The 25,443-nt window shown below is 36.4% G+C and overlaps 2 protein-coding genes across 3 annotated transcripts; one reads left to right on the top strand and one right to left on the bottom strand.

Moving 5' to 3' along the window:
• Window positions 1–2,430: 2,430 nt before the first annotated feature.
• LOC131538828 (uncharacterized) lies at window positions 2,431–3,942 on the bottom strand. The gene is made up of 2 exons (XM_058772977.1): window positions 3,935–3,942; window positions 2,431–3,447 (listed from the first exon to the last, which is right to left on the bottom strand). Exon 2 carries the CDS (start codon window positions 3,439–3,441, stop codon window positions 2,794–2,796), a length of 648 nt encoding a protein of 215 aa, XP_058628960.1. The 5' UTR covers window positions 3,442–3,447; window positions 3,935–3,942; the 3' UTR covers window positions 2,431–2,793.
• An 11,861-nt stretch (window positions 3,943–15,803) lies between these two features.
• LOC131538748 (gastrula zinc finger protein XlCGF8.2DB-like) lies at window positions 15,804–23,812 on the top strand. 2 transcript variants are annotated; one of them, XM_058772830.1, is made up of 3 exons: window positions 15,804–15,839; window positions 16,445–16,641; window positions 21,122–23,806. In XM_058772830.1, the coding sequence occupies exons 2-3, from the start codon at window positions 16,485–16,487 to the stop codon at window positions 22,186–22,188; spliced, it is 1,224 nt and encodes a 407-aa protein (XP_058628813.1). In that variant the 5' UTR covers window positions 15,804–15,839; window positions 16,445–16,484; the 3' UTR covers window positions 22,189–23,806. The 2 variants fall into 2 exon arrangements, with proteins under 2 accessions (XP_058628813.1, XP_058628814.1); XM_058772831.1 differs by lacking the exons at window positions 15,804–15,839; window positions 16,445–16,641 and adding an exon at window positions 16,885–18,209 and having other exon boundaries at window positions 21,122–23,812.
• The last annotated feature ends 1,631 nt before the right edge of the window (window positions 23,813–25,443 follow it).

The raw sequence follows: 25,443 nt of genomic DNA, 5'->3' as shown, positions 1-25,443 counted from the left end.
CATGAGAATCCACACTGGAGAGAAACCCTTCACCTGCACTCACTGTGGAAAGAGTTTCAGTCAGAAGATAACTCTTCAGATTCATTCGAGGCTTCACACTGGAGAGAAACCTTTCACGTGTCTTCAGTGTAAGAGGAGCTTCACATATAAAAGAGACCTGAACCGTCATTTGCAAACACATGGAAAGAAACTGCAGTGCTCTGCGAGTAGAAAGAGGCCTAGAAAAAGGAGCAGTTTGAAAAATCAAAAGCATGTTCGCTCTGGAGGAAGGCAGTTTAATTGTGATCAGTGTAATAAAACATTTCTTTTGCGTTTTAAATGGCTCTGCAGTAGGGGTGGGCGATATGGCAAAAATATCATATCACGATTTTTTTTACTTTTTTTTTTAAATATCACGATTTTATCACGATTCATTGTCATGTTGGTTTTACTATTTTGTCTGAGCAGTACGGCCAAACTAATTTCCCTATTATAAAGTCAAGGTAACAAAATAAAAGAATGGAGGATATTTAGGCCAAAGTGGGCGAAGATAAAAATCTTTGTCATTATTTTATATTTGTTATTACAAAAATAAGAACAAAGATACACATAATACACAAATAAAGTAAACAGTGTTTTATTTTCAGGTAAAATAGGTGTATTTAGCAGGAGCATTCAAGAAATTGAATGAAAAAATATAACAATAAAACATTATGTAGATTGATTTCTATTAAAGTAACTGTATTATTATTTTTTTTTCCGGTCAAGAGTAGCGAGGTTTTTTTTTCTCTCTTTGTGTTTTGTTGTTTTAACATTAAAAATAAAAATTCTGTCATCTGTCTGTCGATTCTGTCATAGTGTTTTATATTTATACCATCATTTACAAAATTAGTTTTAAACCTGAATGAGATTCTTCCTTCTGCTAAACATAAATGCTATTTTGAAGAGTGTGTAAAACCAAACAGTTGCTGGTCCACAGTGACTTCCACAGTATTTTTTTTTTCCTACTATCAAAGTCAATGTGGACCAGCAACTGTTTGGTTACCCACATTCTTCAAAATATTTTCTTTTGTGTTCAGCACTATTAATACAGGTTTGGGACAATGTGAGTGAGTAAATAATGACCCTTTAATGACAGTCCGGCTGCATGTTTAGTACTGTCCCTTTAAGTTTAAGACCTGCACGCATCTAATATACAGATGCGCATCCGTTTTCTCTCAACTGTTTACTTTCATTTTAGACATAACCATCTGAGTCTATATGTAAACCTTGTGTGTTTTGACAGTATTAGCTCAAAAGATAACTTGGTTGAGTAATCAGGTGCTGTTAGACAGGCTTTTTAGTTTGCGCGCTTTGGGTGTAACGTTGCAGGCTCAAAAAAAGGCACGTCAGACCAGCGCGCGAATGAAAAACTTAACCAGCAAGGCTTTAAAACACACGCAAATTATAGGGGTGTGCCATACTGCAAATTTTGGTATCGATCCGATACCAAGTAAATACAGGGCAAGTATCGTCGATACCGATACTTTTTCCTTTTTAATAACATACATTTAAATGACCAATTACACTTTGAAAATTAACAATAACTTATGCTGATATGACAAAAATATTACATTCACCTTAAAGCTATGTGGATATTATTTGTAATATAATTACAAATTATATTACAAATAATATAAATAATACAAATAATATATTATTTTTGCTGCTTGCTTGGTATTGCAAACTGGTGTTTCTTAACATATTATTTTAATGAATTGTCTTAATTATAAACACACACGGTGGATAGCACAAACTATTTTACCGTTTATTGCACTGTTATTTTTCTCATGATTTCCCTACCGTGCCTAATGAATTGGAAGTCTCGCACATTCAGTCTATGAAAAAAGCTTACTTCCACAATGAAAAAGGTGAATAAGTTTGGTGCTGTTGCCACAGTAGCGAATTTCTACCGTTCCATTTCTCGCTGTTGCCAATAATTTCCGCTTGCGCTTGGAGCCGCTGAGTCACGTAATGGCATAACAAAACACTAAAGCAGGGGAGGAGCAGTAATGTTTGCATAGGAGACGTGAAAAGAGCGTTATATAAACACACAGACATGTCTATTCTTTGTTGAATGTATTAGTTTTTTACAATCGCTATGACAATTTTTTCAATACTTTTAACAATTTTCCTAAACAATTGACACACAATTGACAAAACAGTTAATTTCATGCTCAAAATCACACATTGCAAACTAAACTCCAACACTAATTTTCAAATTACAATAATATACTAACACAATACATTACATCTACCAAAACACTGCAAACATGTCTCAAAATCGAATTATTAGTCCAAAACACTAACACATGTTCTCTTCCAACAGTAACATTTAATCAATCATAGCACAATATCATAAAAACACTAACATCAAATGGAATTACAGAAACTGCATTGTTTTAGGTGTCAGGTCTGACCATATACAATAGAGTATATTGCATTGATCATAGGTTGTGTTTTACAGTACAGTTTCTTTTTCTATTTGGGTTTATTTTGCTGCAGAAATTTTATACAAAAATTGAATGACCCAACTCAGAGTAGCTTTATAGAATTATAATTTTATAAATGGATTTATAGCTTTATAGAAACGGTTTATGTGGGAAAAAAGAGGCCGAAACAGAATTGCTGCAGTAAAGACTTTATTTGTATTAGAAAAACAAGAATGCAAGAAAACAAAATGTGCAAGATAGCTGTCATTTACTGTTTTATATGAATATACAAACAAAAAAACCCACCGAAGAATTAAAACATAATAATAATAATAAATGTAATCTAATCGGCCCGGTCTTCTGCGTTTGGCCACATGTTCTCATCCACATCACATCTGATATCTTCTCTGGCAAGGCATCTTGGGAATAATCTTTTGGTATGCCTTGTCCACCCCTGGCAGTGTTCAGCTGTGATGTCTTGGCATGCAGCATCCATTGCATCCAGGAGGGACATTTGGTCCTGTGGACGATGGTCGAAAACCTTCCATCTCCAGGCTGAGAAAAACTCCTCAATGGGGTTGAGGAAAGGGGAGTAAGGGGCAACGAAAAGGGACATCATCCTCAGATGGGTATCAAACCAGGCTGTGACTGCACGGGAATGGTGGAATGCCACATTGTCCCATGTGATCACATATATTGACAGGTCTCCCACCGGTCCCCTTTCTACCTCTGGCACAAGTCTATCGTGCAAGTCTTCTAAAAACAGGAGAAGGCGGTCGGTGTTGTATGGGCCAATCACACATTTATTCAGGAGTGCACCATTGATGGAGATTGCAGCGCACATGGTGATGTTGGCTCCTCTCTGGCCCGGCGCGGTAACTGTGGCCCTTTTGCCAATTATGTTTCTTCCACGCCGACGCCTTTTCGCCAAGTTGAAGCCAGCCTCATCGTAGATCATTTCATGAGGGACTTGATTGGCCTCCAACTCCATGACTCTCTGAAAGTAATCAGACACGGTGTGTAAATGATTTACTGTATGTCCTACTGTACTCCAGGTTTATAGAGAGGTTTACTGCAAAACACACCATGTAGTGTACAGTAATGACTGTATTGCATAACCTTACTTGGACGTATTGGCGACGGAGTTCTTTGATGCGCTCACTGTTCCTTTCAAAAGGAACTTTGATTAGTTGTTTCATTCGCACTCTGTGTTTAGCTAGAGTCCGAGAAATGGATGTTATGCTGATTACTGCAGTGTTCCCAAAGACAAGATTGTCTTCTACAACTCTCGATTGAATGTCCTTCAATTTAACTTCATTGTCAGCAATCACCATGTTGACAATTGCAAGTTCCTGTTCTTCATTTAGGAGCTTACCTCTGCCCCCTGAGGAAGGTAGACGTTGAAGACAGGAGGCATACAGTCACTGTAATACATGGTAAAATTTACACTTTGCAGTTGGAGAAGCTCTCATACAATATCCTACCTGTTGGTTTCTCGAAAAATCCAAACAATGGATGACACTGTGTCCCGGCTGAGATTTGGCTGTACTCGTTCACCAGCCTCTCTGTATGATAGCCCATGGTTTATGACATGATCTATTATAGTAGCTCTTATTTCATCAGTACTTGTCTTCCTCTCCCTTGTCCCACTCCTCTCCCTTGTCCTGGTATTCGTCTTCCTCTCCTTCGTGTGGGCATTTTTCTTTTTTTTGTGTGTTGCTCTGTATTGTTCCTTTTCCACACAAAATCAACCCAAAGTGATCCTCTTTTACTTTATACCATATGCCCATGTAATTGGAAGAACCTCAACACCTGAGTGTGTTTCCTGTATGGGAATCAGCTGTAATGTATATATTTGCATAACTTTCGATCAGCTGTTTCTCATTAACAATGAAATAAAATACAGGGGACATATTTGTATTTCAATTCACAATATGAACTGACTTTACCCTATAATTTAGTTTTAGAACATGATGTTATCTGTTCTGACATACAGTGTGAAAGCATTAGAAAATTTGCCAGTAAAATTACGTTGTTTTGGTCTTGGTTGAGCTTGTGTGTAAAAGAAATTCAAGCATTTTACATTTGTGTTAATTGTATGCATTTTGTGTCAAAGCAACAAGAAATGTGTTAATTGTATAGCCTACACAGACGGATGTTGTGCTAACGGTGTTAAGAGTTTAGGAAAATTGTTAAAAGTATTGGAAAAATTGTCATAGCGATTGTAAAAAACTGTAAGCAATATATTAAGTGTAGAGGAGAGAAAATTAACCTAAAGTATCGATCTAATCAGGCTAGTATCGATCCGATATCGATACCAACGTTGGTATCGATATTAGGATCGATCCACCCACCCCTAATTATGTACTTTAGGGATTGCGAATAAGTGCAGTGTTCCGTGAGTGTAACTCTACCGCTGAGTTAACACTGATGTGAATGTATGTCGCGCTGTACAGTATATTGATACGGCGGCGCCAGAACTGTAACTGATAGAATGCGTGCTGTAGCATGATACTACGATATTTCTTCAAAAGCAGATCATGGAGACATTTTTATCGTCCACGATCAAAAATCGTCATATCGCATACCCCTACACTGCAGTTTAAAATGGCACCAGAAAATATGTATCTGTGTACAATTAAAGCTATGTTCACACCGTAGCTCAATGTGGCCGAAATTGTCTACCTTCACCAATAGCATTTATCACCTCTTTATGTGTCTTTTTTTTCCCCCATCTTATACATATGAACTGCTGTCACACCTGACATCTGCTTTGTCATAGTTCAGTTGTTCTCAAAATTTTGGTTTGTCCCCAGACACACCTTTGTGAATATGAAATTCATCTTTGAAACTTTGCAGATTTTTACATTTACCAATTTCATCATTATAAGTGTTATTATTTTAAGATCAGTTGATGAATTGTAAAGTTCATTAGCTATGAAACTCAATTCATAAGAAAGCAGGGAAGGATAGCTGGGAAGGATTTGCATGAAGGTATGATATTCATTCTATTCAGGAGCAGTTTTCACATTTCATTAACAGTTCATGTTAGTATTGTATATTCACCATGGTAACTGTTGTTTCCATAACTCAAAAAACCATGTTATTTTCACTTTGTGTCATTTTGTATGGGTTTAAATGACTGTGGTGGCTCATACCAACTTAATTTTATTAACAAAAACTAGTTTGGGACTGCTATTTTATAGCCTTACCTTATAGGCTGTGTATTCAATATTAGTCATATTCTTAACAGTCTTAACTTAATTTTTGTGAAATAAATTTGCTTTGTTTTTTTTGTTTTTTTAACAAATATATATTTGATTATGTTTCCTTTGCAAGGAAGTGGAGCCTGATATTGGTGTAGCTGTCTGCAGTGTAGGCTACTTTAAAGGGATAGTTCACTCAAAAATGAAAATTTTATGTTTATCTTCTTCCCTTCAGGGCATCCAAGATGTAGGTGACTGTTTCTTCAGTAGAACACAAACAAAGATTTTTAACTCAAACCGTTGCAGTCTGTCAGGCATATAATGGCAGTCAATGGCACCCACGGCTTTGAGAGACAAAAAAAACATATACAGATGAAACCAAATTAAACCCTGCGGCTCATTACGATACATTGAGGTCTTAAGACACGAAACGATCGGTCTGTGCAAGAAACTGAACAGTATTTATATTGTTTTTTACCTCTGATCCCCCGCAATGTCCAACAGAGTGCGTTCACAACATCCGGCGCGTGACACGTCAAGTCAGTCAAATTATTTTTTACTTTGTTTATTGAGTTTTTCTTTTTCACCCAACGAACATAAAGATACTGATAAACACAGGGTATAAGACTCTGACTTTCTCCGTCTTCTTTGGAGCTCCTATGAAATAACAAGAGAGAAAATACTATCAAGTTCAACAGTATGATGAATAAATATTAATGGTAACACTTTACAATAAGATGTCATTTGTTAACATTAGTTAATGTATTAACTAACATAAATGAACAATGAACAATACATTTATTACACAATTTATTAATCTTTGTTAATGTTAGTTAATAAAAATAGTCGTTCATTGTTCATATTAGTTCACAGTGCATTAATGTTTACAAACACAACTTGTGATTTTAATAATTCATTAGTAAATGCTGAAATTAACATGAACTAAGATTAATAAATGCTGCAGAAGTATTGTTCGTTCTTATTTCATGTTAAGTAATGTAGTTAACTAATGAACCTTATTGTAAAGTATTGCCATATTAACATCTAAACTGATACTTTAACCTGTTAACTAGTATACCCGTATTTTAAGCTCTTTAACCTATAGTTGCGCCAGTGCCACTGAAGTCATGCAGTGTTAATGTGAGTGTTAATCTAGAACGGCTGCAGATGAGGCATTAAGTGCATGGCACTGCGACCAACTTACCATTTTACAGATTTTATTATAGCAATGTGGTCGCTCAGTTTTTCAAGATCAGTTTTAATCGTGTAACTGTTAATAACAGATTTGAACAAAGAAATGAAGTGTTACTACGCACAGGCCGTATTGATTGCAAATACAAAAATAAGACAAGTAAAGAAAACGCGGTACTTATTGAAATAATCACCCTTTACTTAAATATATGAACACAGAAAACCTCTGTTAACAGGTTAGTGTAACATTTCCCATTCTATGACTAATAAAATAATTTTAACTTACTCTGTATAAATGTACATGGCTTTCCTCAGAGTAGCTGCGTCTTCTTGTTTGACAGGTATCAGGGTTAAGGTGCAATAGTGCCACCTGGAGGTCAACCAGGTACTGGTGCTGGAGTATTTACATGTGGTGTTATCATAAAAGTCCTGTTCATTTTAAATATTGCGGTTATCGCCAATACCGCACTAAATTAACACAATATCGATAATTGTTGCTTTGAATATCACGGTTATCGTCAATACCGGTATATTGCGACACCCCCAGTGGATAGCCTGGCTTTGTCATGTCAATGAGGGTGTGTCCAAGCTCATCTTTGAACATGGACAGACTGGGAAGGCTTGGGATGTATGTTTCTGTGTTCTCTTCTGTTTCAGGCTGTGTGTTGCTTTGCCGAAATGGCAACATATCAGAAGGTGTAGCCTCCAGTACCACTGTGCTGTCCAGTGGGGAGCAGTTTCCACTGGTTTTGATGGCATGTCTCGCATGTCTTGCTACCATTCTTTTGAATGCTGTCTTAACCCCCTGGGGTCGACAAACGCATATATGCGTTTTGAGGCAGATTTTCCTGATAAGGCCGAAATGAGCTTGAATTACTCTGTCGTTTTTGATCGTACAGATAAGAGCAATACACCATTCGAATCTGTAAGGGGTCTACTTTTATTTGTATACACTCATAATAACAACTAAACTTTGTGCTTCTGAAGAATAAAGAAAACAAACAGGGTGCGCTCTCTGTCTTCTCCGTCTCCGCGAACTGTTTTTAGAAACGCGTCACTAAAATGAACTGTAACTCAGCAAATACTTCACACAGAGACATGGGAGTTATATCTATAGAAAGCTTGAAGTGTCTACTTTGAAATGAAGCAAGTCTTATCGAAAACAAACATTCTGTGATGAAGTAATCCTTATAAAACCAACACGATGTTCAGTCTGTCCCGTCTGACTCATTATCTCTAATGTGACCCCGCCCCCGCTGTTCATATGTAAATAGCCACGTGGTAAGTGCGCGCGTGCAAACGCCCAACACAAACAAAGAGGAGGTCCTTCATCGCGGCTACTGTTCGTTTCTGGAAGAAGACGCGCTGAGTAAAGGCAGGATTTCCCTCGAAAGAAGAACACGATTTCATATAGCAGAGGAGATGAGTAAGTAATGTTTATTTTTTACATTAGTTACCGTGTTATTGTGACATAAACTTGAACAGATCTACTAACATTTAGCTGGGTTTTCCCCCAAACGACAACATGATGAATGCTACGCCTCTAAGAATGATTAGACCATGTTTATTATTAATACTCTGTTCACAAATAGATTTTAATAGCGTGCTAAACAATAATAATTAGTTTCTCAGATATAAAATATAATTTTTTATAGTACAAAGTACATCCTTTTATTGTACAAAGCATGCTTGAGTCTGTGGCTACAGAATCATATCATAGGCTACTATAAAATCATACATACTAGACTATATGACTACAAAATCATAGTTGGGTTTTTTCCCAAACTATAATTCCTGACTACAATGTTTGAAATCGTGTAAAACATTTTGAATATGATAGGCAATTCATTGTATTTAAATTTCTTACAGCGCGATGATGTTTTCATGCTCTATATAAAACAATAAAAGTAATATGAGTGTACACTGTAACATGATGAATGCTACGAGTCTAAGTATGTTTAGTACATGTTTATTATTAATAGCCTACTCTGTTCAGAAATAGATTTGAATAACGTGCTAAACAATAATAATTAGTTTCTCAGATATAAGATTTCTTTCTCTTTTTTATGATAGTGATATATATGATATTTATGATATATATACAGATGTTCCTGATATTAACATGCTCACAAATGTTTTTTTTGTTTGTATTTTATTGAATCAGATACCAGCACCAGATGAATCCTGATGTCTCTTCAAACTGTTTTCCTCTGAGAGCGCTGCACCAACATCAGATGTTCAACTACACTGATATTCTATGTCAAAACAAGCTCCTTTTCTACTGATTGTTTTTTTTTTTCTTCTTGAATCCATGGAAAGAAGTAGAAACACTTAAATAACACACGTAAATATCAGGTATGATTTACTTGTTTCACTTGTTGAACAGAATCTGCTGCAGGAATGACTCAAAGTCTGTTCACATCTCTGTGGTTAGATCAGTGTGCACAATAATGTGTCTTTGACCTTCATTATGTATGTTTTGATTATACTGTGTTGTAAATAAAATACAAATAATTTAAAAAACCCTTTTTTTCAATCTCCTCACATTCTCTCTTACCTGCCTCACAGTCACACTGATGGGCCATTAGGGGCCATTAGGGGAGGGCCCTTTGTCCCTCAGGTGAGACTCACTTAATATTCATGGCCATTGCCACTCCCTCGCATATAGACCCTCGATCACAAAACATGTCTTGAAAATTTGAAATCAATATATTGTTTTCTGTGAATGAGTAAGCAGAATGATTTTCACATAATTTTGAAGTAAATATTCTAGCCTACAAGACTGATTACTCAAAAGTCTTGTTCAGGACTATTTAGTGTGGGTTTTATGGCCTTATTTCAGCTACATTTTTTTCCCCAAAACTTACAAACCACGCATAATGTTTTTTTTCTAAAAAATGCAAACATGTACATCCATCTTGGTCACATATTATTGTAGCACAGTTTGTGCTGAATACAAAAAAAATTACATGTTGGTCAATAGTATGTTTTAAGTAGCTGAAATAAGCACAAATATCAGGGCATGTCAAAACATCTCAAGGGCCCCAAAATGACCTCAGACCCCAGAGGGTTAAAGGAGCCAGGTATTAATGGATGACCCCTTGTGGCAACAGGCAATAAAACGTCCTTTCTTGGCTTTCTGGTGGCAATAAAGAGTTTCAAACAATTATATGACACATACGTGAGACCACCAACATCACAGTTACAGTACCTTGAGCTGTTTTTCGCTGCCATTCGCTCAACTAACGGATGTAAGAAAAGCAAGGCAGTTTAACCCTCTGGGGGTTAAACCAATATTGTAATTGTACGCTTCCATTGAGAAGGCCATGTTGGTTCGCTTATTAGCTTGCCTGAGTGGACTTTTAAATCCCTTGGCAATAGGATTTCTGGAGATCATCATATTAAAAAGCCGGTCAAAAATATCCAGGAATTTGCATGTTGGCTCACAGCCAGCAAACTGGGGGAGCTGCAGGTGTTGCTCACAGAGCCTGAGAGCATCTGCCACACTGGCGTTAATGGTCTGTGCAGCAAGTTTTACCATCATTTTTTGACTGTGCCAATCTATGTGAGCTGATCTAAGTTTGTTGCCTAGATGCAACCCTTCGTCTTTTTGCAGACTGTGTAAAGATTTGATATATTCCCATTTTATGCTGTTTCCACAGGGATCTACAATAATCCCACAGGGCCCCAAGGTGTTGCGTACCAGCTTCAGCATATGGCAGACATCCAAGATGACGTGAATCATTCGATGGCTATTTGATGGATCTGGGAAACTGGGGTTGAGTGTTGTGGGTTGGGTCTGCCCCAAGGTCCTTGAGCATAGAAAAATGTGTTGATGGACCATCACACGTAAGGGACACCACCCTGACACCCAGATCAGACAATCTGAGAATGCATTGGCGCACCATAGTAGCCCTTTCTGAACCAGTCGTTCTGTAGTCAGAAAATATGCCACTGGAGCTTTTGCAGTGGTCGTGAATGCAGACAGCCATTAATACCAGTACCTCTGTAGCTATTGGTATGTTGTCACTTTGTCACTTATTTTTTGTGCCAATGTCTACATAGCCAAGCATTCTCTTCCCATCCCACTCGATGTGCTTCATAATGGCCATTTCATCAATCATTAGAGCACAGAATGTCTCCTGTCCCTTGGCCTGTGCTGCAGAAGCTTTAATTTGGAGAGAGGCTAGTACCTCTTCACTGAATCCAGGATCTCCTCCGTTGCTACTGTACCATCTCCTTATCATAGATGGGTGACAGTGGAGTGCACAGACTCCGGAGGGGTAGGGGCGAAATGGCGTTACGAGGGCACAATCGCAGACCAGGGGGAGGGGGTGTATGGGTTTGTTCCCCCTCTGCAAGGGGTGGGAAATTTGGCAAAAATATCACGATTTTCGAAATATCACAATTTTATAACGATTCTTTGTCATGTTGGTTTTACTATTCTGCAAGTTGTCTGAGCAGTATAGCCAAACTAATTGACCTATTATAAAGACAAAGGCTTTCAAAGTAACAAAATATAAAAAAGTATGGCGGATATTTAGGCCAAAGTGGGTGAAGATAAAATTCTTTGTCATTATTTTATCTTTGTTATTAAAAAATGAAAAAAAAAAGATACACATTACAAATACAAATAATATACAAATAAAATAAAGTGTTTTATTTTCAGGTAGGCTACAATAGGTGTATTTAGCAGGAGCATTCAAGAAACTGTATGAAGAAATATAAAAATAAAACACTATATTGATCGTTTCCTATTAAAGCATCTGTATTAAAGTTTTTCAGTCAAGAGTAGTGAATGACTTTTCTCTTTGTGTTTGGTGTTTTATTAACATTAAAGTAATAATTCACCCAAAAATTAAAATAGGCTAGTGTTTTATTTTTATACCATCTATTACTCACTCAAAAGTTGTTGTAAACCTGAATGAGTTTCCTCCTCCTGCTAAACATAAATGCTATTTTGAAGAATGTGGAAAACCAAACAGTTGCTGGTCCACAGAGACTTCCATAGTATTTTTTTTTTTTCCCCTACTATCAAAGTCAGTGTGGACCAGCAACTGTTTGGTTACCCAGATTCTTCAAAATATCTTCTTTTGTGTTCAGCACAAGAAATAAATTAATACAGGTTTGGCAACATGTGAGTGAATAAATAATGACAGAAATTAAATTTTAGGGCGAACTTTCCTTTTAATTACAGTCGGCAGCATGTTTAGTAGCCTACTGTCCCTTTAAGACCTGCATGCATCTAATATACAGGCACGCATCCATGATGGGTGAGGCAACCCTAAGTCAAAGGTCTCCCTGACATAATTGTAGGCCTTGACTGAATAAAATTGCAGAGTAAGCGCAAATGATTTAAGGGCTGGATGGTATTTTGGGTGATTGCTTTTCTGTCTCTTTAGCATTTCAAATGGCACATCAGGGCAGTTTTCAAGCATAAATGCCCCATTCTCTGTCAAGAACTGGGATGCCTTGAGGGACTGAATGATACTCTGAAGGTTTGATTTTTTTTTTTTTTTTTTCATTTCTCCTGTTCTTTTGCTGGTACTGTCTAGATTTATTTTTTAAAGGGGTCATTGGATGCCCATTTTTCAAGTTGATATGATTCTTTAGGGCCTTAATGAAAAGTCTATAACATACTTTGGTTAAACTTTCTCAATGGTAGTGTAAAAAACACCTTTTTTACCCTATCAAAGTCCATGTTGCTTTAAATGCTAATGAGCTCTGCTGACCCCGCCCCTCTCTTCCATGGGGTGGATGAGCAGACTGTAAACTTCAGCCGCGAAACTGGCTAATTAGCACATTATTAGGAAAGGCAGTTTGCAAAGATAATGAAAGTTTACCTCTTAGTAGCGTGTGTGTATGTGTTTGCGTATAGCAGAGACAGCGCGCATCAGAGAGCGCACGTCAGAGAGATTAAAGTGATATTGGTCTCGGGTCGGCATGAATGTGTCAGGGGGAAATAGTAAGGAGATATTTGAATTATTTATTAATAAACTAGTGTTTTCTGAGTCGGTGTCGCAAGGATGAAGTTGCCGATTCCAACTTGCCATCTCCTCATTAGACGTGCCTTTAAGAAATGCATCTGTACGGATTGAGATTATAATGAAAGAGTTTTTGTTTTCGATATGTTTTATTTTGTTAAGTACTAATTTAAAGCTTTATATAGATATATTTATCATGTCTGTGAGGCATGTATTCGCTGAGTTTCGATTCATTTTTGTGAAGCGCTCCTGTTCAAGACGAGACGGCAGAAAGCGCATCATGTTTGTTTTCTTTATTTTATCAAATCACAACGTTTTGTTAATATTGTGAGTGAACACAAAAATAAAAGTAGAGCCTTTACAGTTATGAATGATTAGTTACTCTTACCTTTATGAGCAAAAATTATAGCGTATCCACTGAAAAAATAGCTGGCGCTTCCAATCTCCGCACAAACTATTGGATACAGCGCACATTTATCTAGGTTTAATGTTTAGACATTGTTATATGCTTGAACTATTTTAGTATATCTATAGATTTCATTCTAGGCAAGTTGTGGTGATTTGAGAAGGCTAAATTGATCAAATATAGGCTATGATCAGCTCACTGTCTGGCGCTTGCCGCTTGGTCGTTACTTTAAAAAACAAAAACGTATATTTAACGAACAAAAAATGCTCAAAACGTTTTTCGAAATTAACTTAAGAAAAAAATATAATCAATATATATAACAAAATATAATCACCTTGCCATTACATACAAAACTTAACTATTTTAATAGCTGAAACAGTAGTATAAGCTGTTTTGGGAGAAGTGGGGAAAAAAAGACGGGCTAGGGCCTGAGTGTCTCGGGCCAGGCTAGGGCCTAAATTTGAGACCTGTGCAGGGCTCTACTTTCAATATTAAATTAAAAAAAACGAGTGAACGAATGATACACGGATTGTACAGTTGATCACACAACAACTTTTCCCCATTTTAGATGTGTTTTTGAGGATTTCATGCTGTACACTAATGCTGCCAATGTCTCTTTGCCATGGGGGGCGGAGTCAAAAGTATCAATTATTATATTATATTATATTATATTATTATTATTATTATTGTATCATATTCATTTATTATATTAATTTAAACCAGGGGTGGGGAACGTTGATCCCTGCAGAGTTTAGCTCCAACCCTAATCAAACACACTTGAACAGCTATATCTTTAGAATTTTATAATTCATTATCTTTTTGTCAATCCACTGGTTCACATTTACAACTGCGTGTTTTCTGCCTAAAAATAAGAGTCGTTTTTGGCTTTGGTCTAAACAGAGCAGAAGGGCTTATTGAAAAATGCAAATTCATTCTCTGCCAGCAGGTGGCGCTTTTCACCAGGAATATAGCCGTTTCCCCAGTAACTGCAGTAAACAAAGCAGCGCAGCACCTGACTTTGAAACTTGCAGCGCTCATATTTAATCAATTAAACCATAGCCTTTTGAAGTGTAAGCTATTCTCAATTTACATGTATATTTAGTTTTTTTCACCGGAACACCACCTGAGTCTTGTCCTCCCGTTTCTACCAGTGATCCTTGTTTCAACAGCATCACTGGGTTGTAGGTTGCCAAGTTGAGGGGACAAATGGGTTGAAATTTGTATGTGTCGATTGCGTGAGAACGATGCGTTTCATACAAGATCTGGCAACCGGACAAGCTTGGAATATGTTGACATGATTCATATAATGAGGTTTGGGCCACACAAATTACGGGAGTTTTACTGAAGGCGAATGTGGCAAACATATAAAATACGCCCAGTGGGATTTTTTTTTATAGAAAGATTGAAAATATGGGAGAAATATGGGGAAATATTTAAACAGGATGATAGCGGGATAGAATGGTAAAATACGGGAGAATCCCGGGGGAAACGGGAGGGGTGGCAGGTATGCCATTGGTAACAAACATGAGCCCAAGAACATCCTCCCTACAGTCAAGCACGTTGGTGGAAACTGCTAATAATCTTAATTCAAAGGCTAAACAATATTATTTTTCTTGCCCCATTTACAGATATTTTTGCTTGTTTTAAGCAAAAACTAACAAAATTGTGAAGACATAATTCATCTTGATTCAAGAATTTTTAGATACAGTATTGGCTTTTCAGAAAGCTTCTTCTTTTCTTCTGCTCGCATAACATGCTGCATATGCTTTTATTTTTAACTTCTGAAGATTATTATACTTAGATTTTGACTATTCTCTCAGAGTTTTAGCAGAAAATATTCAGTTTGGATTTTGTATTAATTTGCAATCTTCTTTTAATTTTAATATCTGACATTTTAATCATCTGTAATTGTTACCACTTATGATTTATGATAATTGTTTTTAATAAAATATAATTTCAAGGAAAGACTGCTTGGATCTCTCTTGCATCATATTGTATAATCACTACTTGTATTTTCTAGCATACTTCCAAATGCATCTTTATTTTCTAGCTAAGGTATATCAATAAATTTGTTAATGCTTTTCCTTGGAAAAAAACAATTGGAAGACAGATTTGTTAACTTTCAGTTTTCATGAAAATGATGTTTGTAAATCAATTTCCAGAAATCTGAGAGCTTACTAGGTAACATTATAATCACATTTTAGCACATATTCTATATTGCAAATTGTAATAAAGATAATCTGAGGAAATGTAAATCACAATTCATTAACATTTACAAGAAATAGTTTTAATCATTTTAATAAAGGATTTTCATTCAGACAGAATGACAGATTTTCATTCATTCATTTCACATGTAAGTTTGAATACTTTGTAAGTGTGAAACGTTTGGAAGTTTTGGGCTTTTGATAGCTCTGCAATTTCATCACTTCAGTTCATCCTCTACCGTATTATATTTGTTTTCTAATGTGAAATGATATATATATATATATATATATATATATATTTATTAAAAAAAAAAAAAAAAAGACTTTTATTTTGGTGTGGCGGTGTGACTTCATAAGGCTGCGCCACGCGCCCGCATCTGCAATTCGGCTGAAGAAAGGTGTGTGTGTGCGCGTTTATAACTATTTACAGTGTTTAAATCAACTGAGCATGTTTAGAGAATTGTATATAAAACGGTGAAATTAATTATTAACTAGTGCAACATTGCTATGCTTTATCTACTGATATTAATGAAGGATAGACTATTTTATGCGTGTAAAACGCACGAGTAACAAACTGCGTTTCATTTCGCTCCCTCTGTAATGAATCAGTTTATTTTAAACACGAGGTTCGAGTCAACTGAATCAATTGCTTCGCAAAATGATTCACTGTTTTGAATCGCTCGAATCTTCTGCCCAAAACAGTGTAAATACAACGAGAACAATACACAGGTGTAATGACAGCTTTTACAAAACAACTGCAAATGTTTTCATGAAAGTGTAATCTAATTAAATATAAGTATAATATGTCGTTTCATTAAATTGAATGCTAGTTGTTTTTTGTCATAGCAGGTCATTTACTCTCACTCTCTTACTAGTGTGCTGACTACTGAACTAAGGAGCTGACTGAGACACGCTTGAGAGATTTAGTTTGCTTTTCTTTTGGCATTTGAAAATGCAGTTTGTATTTGATTTTTCTTTCTGTTTATTCTCGTCTTAAACACAGATAACCTCAGCTGAGATCCACGTGACACACTGTTATAAAGATGGCGTTTATTAAAGAGGAGAGTGAAGACGTGGAGATTGAGGAAACATTCAGAGTCAAACATGAAGATAGTGAGGAACAAACAAAGATGGTGTTTATTAAAGAGGAGAGTGAAGACGCATTCAGAGTCAAACATGAAGATACTGAGGAACAAACAGGTTGGTTTTCATTCTCAGAGCTGAACTCACTCCTTTGATCCTTATTAAAATGTCCAGCTCCACAGAAAACTACCCAGGTGAAAAACAAGTACACTTCCATAATGTACTTAAAGTGCTCATACTCACGGTGTCTCAAAATAGCACAGTTGAGTACACTTAGATAATCTTAAGAAGCACTAAAGGATCATTTTTAGTGTATTAAGTACAAAATTAATGCGCGAAAATAGAGCACTTTAAGTACATTATGGAAGTGTACTTGTTTTTCACCTGGGTAGTGTTAGTGGCAAGTGGCTTTGTTTCCCTATTATGTAAAATCCACTTTTACATGGTGTTTGGACATAAATGTGTTGGCAGTGTGTGAACACAACCACCCTTCATTGATAAAATTCCACCCACTCCTTATTTTTTCATCCACATTAAACCAAACCAGTCTCACTAGGCCTGGCGTTTTGATTCTCTAAGCAAGATGATAGGGCTTGGATGAGGATGAGGATGCAGCCTTCCGTTTGAGAAGCTACCATTCGCCTCCCTCATGGTAGCTAAAACCTGGAATTACGAGCGTTGTGAGATAAGAGATTATTCAAATTTTTATATCTTTATTACCATTCGCCTCTCTTATGCTCTAAAAGTGATTAGAAATCTGATTTGTTTCCTGATTCGTTCTTTCGGATGGATATACTTTTAATGAACCAGTTAAAAAAAATAAAAAATGATTCTGAGGTTATTTTACGGTGGAACTGTCTTATGTTGTTCACAATTTTGAGCGCTGCACGACAGAATAGACCATGACGTGATCGAGGGTCTTAATCTTATTTCCATCTAAAATATATTTTTTTAAACATTTCTATCAGCCAATGATAATTCTAAAAGAAAACGTCACGAGTATAGATCAGTGGTCGAGAGCGCATCTGATTGACGGATAAACCACGAGCTCTATCAGTGTTATTGTTAATGTTCTGCTTATTTTGTTTCAGTGTACAGTTTGTTAATTTTGTACAAAGCATACAGTTAAGTAAACTTCATCATTCAACTGAACTGTGCACGTTTATTTTAGACACTTCTTGTCTTGTTCAATTCATGCAATAAATGCATGTCCCTGCTGAGCTGTGGGCTATGACTAATTTCAAGGGCAAAGCAGACAAAATTACAATTTATGTATCGTCATTTTTTACAAATAAAGCTTCATATTATGAGAAGGATACTTTCTACGACCTTTTTATCCTGCAGTCATGGCAAGATTAGGTTCCTTCAATCTAAAAAACAAGAATCGAAAACAACCGTGAGGAATCAATACTTGGAATTGAATCCCATCGATTCCAGAACCAGGAATTAGAATCGGACTCAATTCCAAAAATTTCGGAATTGAACAGCCCTACAAGATGACATCACATTGCAAAGGACAGCCCTGCATTGCTATAGTTTCCGCCCTCAGCGATTGAACACTGTCCTCCATGTTCTCTGCGCTTGAGCAGCTGTAATATAAACAACGAACAGACTGAACATGAGTCTTAATTTTTTACCAACATCTGAGCTGCTGAGAACGCAGTGGATTAGTTCTATTTTTGAAGGTAATGAGCCTCAAAACCTACCTAAATACGTTTGTCTGCGCAAGTCATTTCACTCCGGACTGCTTTGTGAATGTCATGTCGTTATATGCTTAGCTAACGTTTTAGCTGTATTTGTGTGTACGTTTTCAAAGAGTTTTTATTGATCAGCTGTAACATTGCGCTGTTTTGCCCCCACTTTCGGTGTGTTTGGCTTCTCATGTGTACGACTGAACACCGGTGCCCTTGCTCTCAGTCATGTTGCTTCTACCTGCTGTTTATTGTTGTAGGTATGTAAAGCAGAGATGTATACGCAAACTTCTGGAGACGGGGCGGGAAGATGCAGCTCATTTGCATTTTAAAGAGATGCACACTAAAACAGCTATTTTGCAGACACGCCCCAAAAAGACATTTTCCAGATGTTATAAAAAATGATCTGTGGGGTATTTTGAGCTGAAACTTCACAGACACATTCTGGGGACACCCAAGACCAATATTACATCTTGTAAAAAGGAGCATAATAGGTGCCCTTTGATACAAGAAAACTGCTTAATATATTTAATATTTTTAAGAGACTCGTTTTCTTTTGAGAACTTCTTGCCAGGTTGTGGATAAATATAGAGCTGAGTTTCATCAGCATAATGACAGCGCCTTTCAAGGGAAGCATATACAAGGAGAAAAGAAGAGGAGTGAATACTGGTCAGATAGAGAGGAACTAAACTATGCTAATTCTTGTCCACAAATACCAGCATAACTTTCAAGCTCTTCAAGAAAAGTTTTGGTATATGAAAATCTAATAGCACTAGAATAAAGACGTGCTCATTTAAAATGAGGATTTCTGTGTTATGATGGGACTTTTTTATGCTGCCTTTATACAATATAAGTATATTCGTGATATCACAAACAGTGGAAAACAATGCTGTAGTCCAAATGAGCCGTTCGTTGTAGTTCTTGAAATGGGATTTAAAAAAAAAAACGAAATATCTCCCTTTGGAGTGGACTTTGAGATTTGTAACTTTGTAGATCTGTTTATGCCCAAACATACACACTACTGTACACACTGACTAAAATTCAAAAAGTGAAAAAGCATAATAGGACCCTTTTAAGGACTACCGTGGAGAGCTGAATCCTGAACTTTTTGATATGTGGCATTTTTACACAGAAATAACTGAACAGATCTCTGTTCAAAAGTTACGATGTCACAAACTTAATAAGGTTGACCCGACATTGATTCAGAGACCGTATCTTAGCCACACTTTGATCAATCGAAACGAAACTTGGCAAGCTTCATCAACACTATGATCTGAGGGTCCATGCCAAAGTGCGCCACCTACTGGTCATGAGATATTAAAAATTGACATTTTTGCTTGTAACTTTTGAACAATTAGTCAGACAATCATAATCTGATTGGTGATTGGCCATCATGCTATCATGATTTGTGTTTGTGGATTTCTTGGGTCATGCCAAATCCGGGAATATCAATTTTGCCAGGATTGGTTGAAACATGTCCGCCATTTTGAAATTTGTTATAAATTGCAATATCTTTTAAACCCTTTGACATATCGCCACAAAAATCGGTAGGCATCATCAACACCATGTACCAGAGGTACCTAAGAAGTTTGAACACAGCGCCACCTAGTGTTCCAGAGATAACAACTTTTGCTAAAACGTTTATAACTTTTGAAAAAATATTGTCAATTTTGTTATTTATATCCTTTCATTTCCTGGATTATGCTGATTCTGACTATCTCGTTTGTCATTTTCCATGAATGTCCCTGTCTGCCATATTTAAGTAAATGAAAAACAGTTTTTCCACTACTCCTCCAACAAATTTTGTCCAAAATCGAATCAGATGATCTTTGGACTACGCCACACCTGACTGAATGAATTTTTTAATTTAGCAACCGTTCTTGAGAAATACCACTCCGAAGTAGACGGTGCCTTTGTTTGATGACATGTTAGTTAGCTTAGCATGCTAAAAGCACTGAGCTAGAGGCTCATGCACATTCACCAGGCTGCTGCTGAGTAGAGGTTTCAATGTCTTACACCATGCATCCCAAACTCTTCATGTCATGGGTTTTGAAACTCAAGTGTGACACATGCCCAGACTGCAAGAGGTACTGTGGCGAGAAATGATGCAGAAGTTGGTTCTTTAATTAAAAATTATTAATTACTGAATTTATTCTCAAAAGCAAAAGGAGCCCCTACCACGTATTGAGTACATATACAGTAAATGAACATACTTTCCAGAAGGCCAACAATTCACTAAAAATGTTTTTTTTATTGGTCTTATGAAGTATTCTAATTTGTTGAGATGGGTTTTTGTTAAATGTGAGCCAAAATCATCACAATTAAAAGAACCAAAGACTTAAACTACTTCAGTCTGTGTGCATTTAATTTATTTAATACACAAAGTTTCACAATTTGAGTTGAGTTACTGAAATAAATTAACTTTTCCACAACATTCTAATTTGAGATGCACCTGTACATTTACAAATTATACTCTGTCAAGATTGTTTTAAGTTCACTATTTTTAATCCTTATAAATCCTTATAAATCTTTTTTAAGCCTAATAAATGTAAAAAATCATGGTTTTCAATTATACTTTAATGCTGAATGGCTATAATTAATGGATAAATTTGAAGGGAAAATGCATTTAATAAAGACACCAGTTGCTGTATTTGTATCAATGAAACTGGCCTTCATTATTAATAGGCTACTAGGTAAAGAGATACCATTAAACAATATATTTTAAATACACAAACTTTATTTCTAAATTATTTGGAGATTCAATGTGAAATCACAATGTAAATATGCAATTAATTACTGAAAATGTGCAATTCATTAATTTTTTGTAATTGATTGACAGCACTACTGTCAATTGGATGTCTGTTGCTTTGTGCCATTAAACTTGTATTTGTCTCTTTTCATCTCAGACCCGATGGCACTGAAAGAAGAGAGTCAAGAACTGAATGAAACCGAAGAGAAAGATCAAAATGAGAAACCGCATGATTTCAAACCTGGAGAAAAGTCAATTGATTGCTCACAGAATGAAAAGAATTCAACACCGACAAAATCTCAAAAAAAGCAAACTACAACCTTCAATTCCCACGAGAGACCTTACACCTGGCAACAGTGTGGAGAAATTTTCAATCGAAAAGAAAGCCTTAAAGTCCACATGAAAATTCACATTGAAAAGAAACCGCTCACATGCTCTCAGTGTGGAAGGAGTTTCACACGGAAAAGTCACCTTAGTATCCACATGAGAAGTCATACTGGAGAGAAACCTTATACCTGCAAACTGTGTGGGAAGAGTTTCAGACGAAATGGAGATCTTAAGACTCACATGACAGTACACACTGGAGAGAGACCTGTATGTATTCAGTGTGGAAAGAGTTTCACACAGAAAAAAAACCTTAAAGTTCACATGAGAATTCACACTGGAGAGAAGCCTTACACCTGCAAGCTGTGTGGAAAGAGTTTCATACGAAGTGGAGGTCTTAAGACTCACATGAGAGATCATACTGGAGTGAAGCCTCACACCTGCAAACTGTGTGGAAAGAGTTTCACACGTCAAGAAAACTTTAAGAGTCACATGAGAATTCACACTGGAGAGAGACCGTTCATATGTGTTCAGTGTGGAAAGAGTTTCATATATAAAGAAAGCCTTAATTATCACATGTGGATTCATTCAAGAGAAAAGAGTTTTAAATGTCAACAGTGTGAAAGGAGTTTCACAGACACAAATCACCTTCAGGATCATGTTAAAATTCACATCGGAGAGAAGCCGTTCATGTGCCATTACTGTGGAAAGAGTTTAAAAAACAATGCAAGACTTGAGAATCACATAAGAGTTCACACTGGAGAGAAACCTTTCACCTGCCCTCAGTGTGGAAAGTGCTTCACAGTAAAAAGGAACCTAAGGATTCATGAGAATTCTCACAGGAGAGAGATTCACATATCTAAACAAACTGAAACCTCATTTGCAAACTCATTCTGTTAAGAAATTGCAGTTTCGGAGTGACAAGTCGTTTGAAAAAAGGAGTGATTTCTTGGATTACCCCCTTCTCATTTCTTCAGAAATGTACAGGAATGGTATTACATTAAAAGTAATATCCCAATTTTGAAACTTATAAATCCCCTGAGCATCTTTATCTTTGTATGACATCTGAACTCAATTTGAAGGGTCTTATTTCTAGATTTGTTGTATATTTCAATAACGCAAGGGTTCCTCCTACACAACATTTGAAGATGTCCTGGGAGAAAGACCTCCAGCATAGATATTTCAGAAGACACTTGGACCGAGACCCTTCAAGGCATTAGGTCGTGTTCCATCAGCTCTTAACTTTCAGCTCAATAGGGCCCAAGCACCAGTGGTGCGAGGACCCTCTTGGAATTGCTGTTTCTTCTTCCTCTCCAAAGTGAATCACATTTTTGAGGGCCTAAATAAGCTCCGAAACTTTGCACACTGGCAGAAATTTACATCTGAAAGGTGTTTCAGAATTGGGAGTGGCAAAATGGCTCGATAGCGCCACCTATAAAATTTCAACGAAGTGCCCCTCTCGCTACGTTTCATGTATGTGTACGAAATTCGGTAAATACATGTAATGTCCCTACACCTACAGCGAAGTCCTAAACGCGAAAGAAAGTCAGCCATTTTGAATTTCCTCTATGATTTTTTTGAAGTTCTTGCCATTTTCAGGCCTCGTACTTTAACAAACTCCTCCTACAGCTTTAATCGGATCATCTTCAAATTTTGTGAGTGTGATCATAAGGCGTTTGCAATGTTAAATTGTGAAGATCTTGAGTTTTCGTCAAAGGTTGTGTCCCTGGCAGCCTGACAAATTTTGGTTTTTCGCCATGAAACAGGAAGTCGTTGTAACTCAGGCAAACAATGTCCAGTCTGCCCCAAACTTCACACGTTTGAGAAGAGTCCTGGCCTGAACACATCCCCATGCCCATATTAAGTTATAATCATAGCACCACATACTGGCAACAGGAAGTGACATGTTTAACACTGTTATGAACTCCTTGCAACATATTGAAAAGTGCCAGCAATTGTAAATAGGCTAGCAACATGCTAACACCTGTTAGCAACGCTTAGCTATTTTACTGTGCTGCTAATAGTGCATCACAGCGCTAAACATGTCGCTTCCTGTTGTCAGTAGGTGGTGCTATGACAAACCGAATATGAGCATGTAGATGTGTTCAGGCCAGGACTCTTATCAAACATGTTAAGTTTGGGGCAGATTAGAGATTGCATGCCTGAGTTACAGTAACTACCTCTTTCATTGTGTTAATGGCAGTGTTTTTTTAGTTCTGTTTATGCATTTTAAGTGCATTTTCTGTATGCGTGTGTATATAAATTTGTATGTGCAATGTGATCTCCTGAGAATTCATATGTATTTTATGTAAAATATGGTTCTATAAAACATACATTTACTTGTATGTTTTAGTGTCTGTGCAAACAGTACTGCCGTATTTACAGCATTAAACGTACATTACTGACATCACCAAAAATGTCAAGTTTTGTGTTCAACTTAGAAATGAATCCTTGTGCTTATTTGAATCATTAATGGAACTTCATTTAAGGTTACAACATTTCAGAAAACACTTTCCTGTCTGAAACAGTCCTCTCAGACCAAATCCTGTGTTTACACCCCATCTAGGGTGAAGGTGCATCATGAAAGAGAGTATGACACAAAAGCGATTGAGTAATATTTTACTGAACATCGTAGATTTACAGTGCAGTTGGGTAATCTAGATTCAGAGGCCCGTTTCAGAAAGGAGGTTAAGGGAAAACTCTTGAGTACGTTAACCCTGAAATGAGGGAAACTCTGGGTTTTTTATTTTTTATTAGTTTATTTAACAGGGACAATGTAAAGCAAGTAACATTGCTACAATTTCAAGCAGCCGATGCTCCACATATAGGCTTCTAGCCAAAGGCTAATTTGCAGCCCCAGTCCCTGGTTAGGCTTTTTTAACAACAGCAAAACAATAATCACACAAAAAAAAAAAAAAAAAACTGAGACTGTGTACGACCATCAGTGTTCACAAACCTGCTTTTGTTTGAACCACTTTTTCAAATTTCTTTGAAAAATGTTCAACTCTGTTTGCATTTTTAGTTCAGCTGGCAGGCTGTTCCAAAGCAGTATACCTTGAACTGAAAATGTGGATTGCACAAATTTAGTATTTCTCTTTGGTACTGTACAATTCTGATTAGTTGCACCTCTTGTAGTGATCCCCTTACTACTCTGTTTTGATATTAATTGGCATATAATTTTTGGAGCAAGATTATTTACACATTTAAAAACCATTTTCATAAGAGACAGTTTTATAAAATTTTCAAAACTAAGCAAACTATATTTTTGTAAAATATTACAATGATGCCATCTATTTGGTTTCTTATCCATAATTTTTAGTGTTTGTTTATAACAGGTTTTATAGTCAGTTGAGAAACCTGACTCCAAACAGTCACACAATAAGATAAATGTGAAAAGACCATTGCATGCATGTATAACTTTGCTGCTTTTAGAGATATATAGGGTCGAATCATGTAAAAACAATTCAAATTTGTTCTGATTGTACTACACAGCCTCTTTACATGCATATCAAATTTCAAATGAGAATCTAAAATAACACCTAAATATTTAAAATAGTTAACTGTCTCTATTGCCTTTTTATTGATCTTAATTATAAAACCACTCATTCCCTTCCTTCTAATTGAAAAACACATTGAGACAGTTTTTGAACAGCTCAAGGACAAACAGTTGTTTTGCAGCCAATGTGACACACCAGTCAATTCATCTGTTAATATTTCTGCAGCCAAGCGTGGAGTCTGTGCCGATACATAAATGACTGTGTCATCTGCATATAGCTGACATTTAGTTTGCTTGCAACAATTTGGTAAATCATTGACATATAAGGAAAACAACAATGGACCCAAAATTGACCCTTGAGGGAGACCCATCTCATTATTTTGTAAAGCTGATCTTGAATTATTTATTTTAACACACTGATCTCGAGATTCTAAATATGATCTAAACCAATTTATTGCCTGTGAATTTCATGATTCACAGTATCAAATGCATGTTTGAGATCTAAAAACACTGCGCCTACTACATTGCCATTATCTAAAGCTCCCTTAATAAATTCTGTGAGAAAGCAGTTTGCCATTTCTGTCGAATACTTAGGCCTAAAACCAAACTGTTTAGAGTGAAGTAGATCATGTTTTTCTAAATAGTTGATAAGTTGTTCA

Source organism: Onychostoma macrolepis, chromosome 04 (assembly GCF_012432095.1).
Source record: "Onychostoma macrolepis isolate SWU-2019 chromosome 04, ASM1243209v1, whole genome shotgun sequence".
Taxonomy (NCBI): domain Eukaryota; kingdom Metazoa; phylum Chordata; class Actinopteri; order Cypriniformes; family Cyprinidae; genus Onychostoma; species Onychostoma macrolepis.
The sequence above is the reverse complement of the archived record's forward strand: the minus strand, read 5'-3'. Positions and strand labels throughout refer to the sequence as shown.

What these genes read in the sequence shown, in the direction of transcription:
- LOC131538828 (XM_058772977.1), bottom strand. Translation starts at nt 3,441, where the DNA reads ATGGAGTTGGAGGCCAATCAAGTCCCTCATGAAATGATCTACGATGAG.
- LOC131538748 (XM_058772830.1), top strand. Translation starts at nt 16,485, where the DNA reads ATGGCGTTTATTAAAGAGGAGAGTGAAGACGTGGAGATTGAGGAAACA. An exon ending in AGATACTGAGGAACAAACAG is followed by an intron (nt 16,642 to 21,121) that starts GTTGGTTTTCAT and finishes TTTTCATCTCAG; the next exon opens with ACCCGATGGCACTGAAAGAA.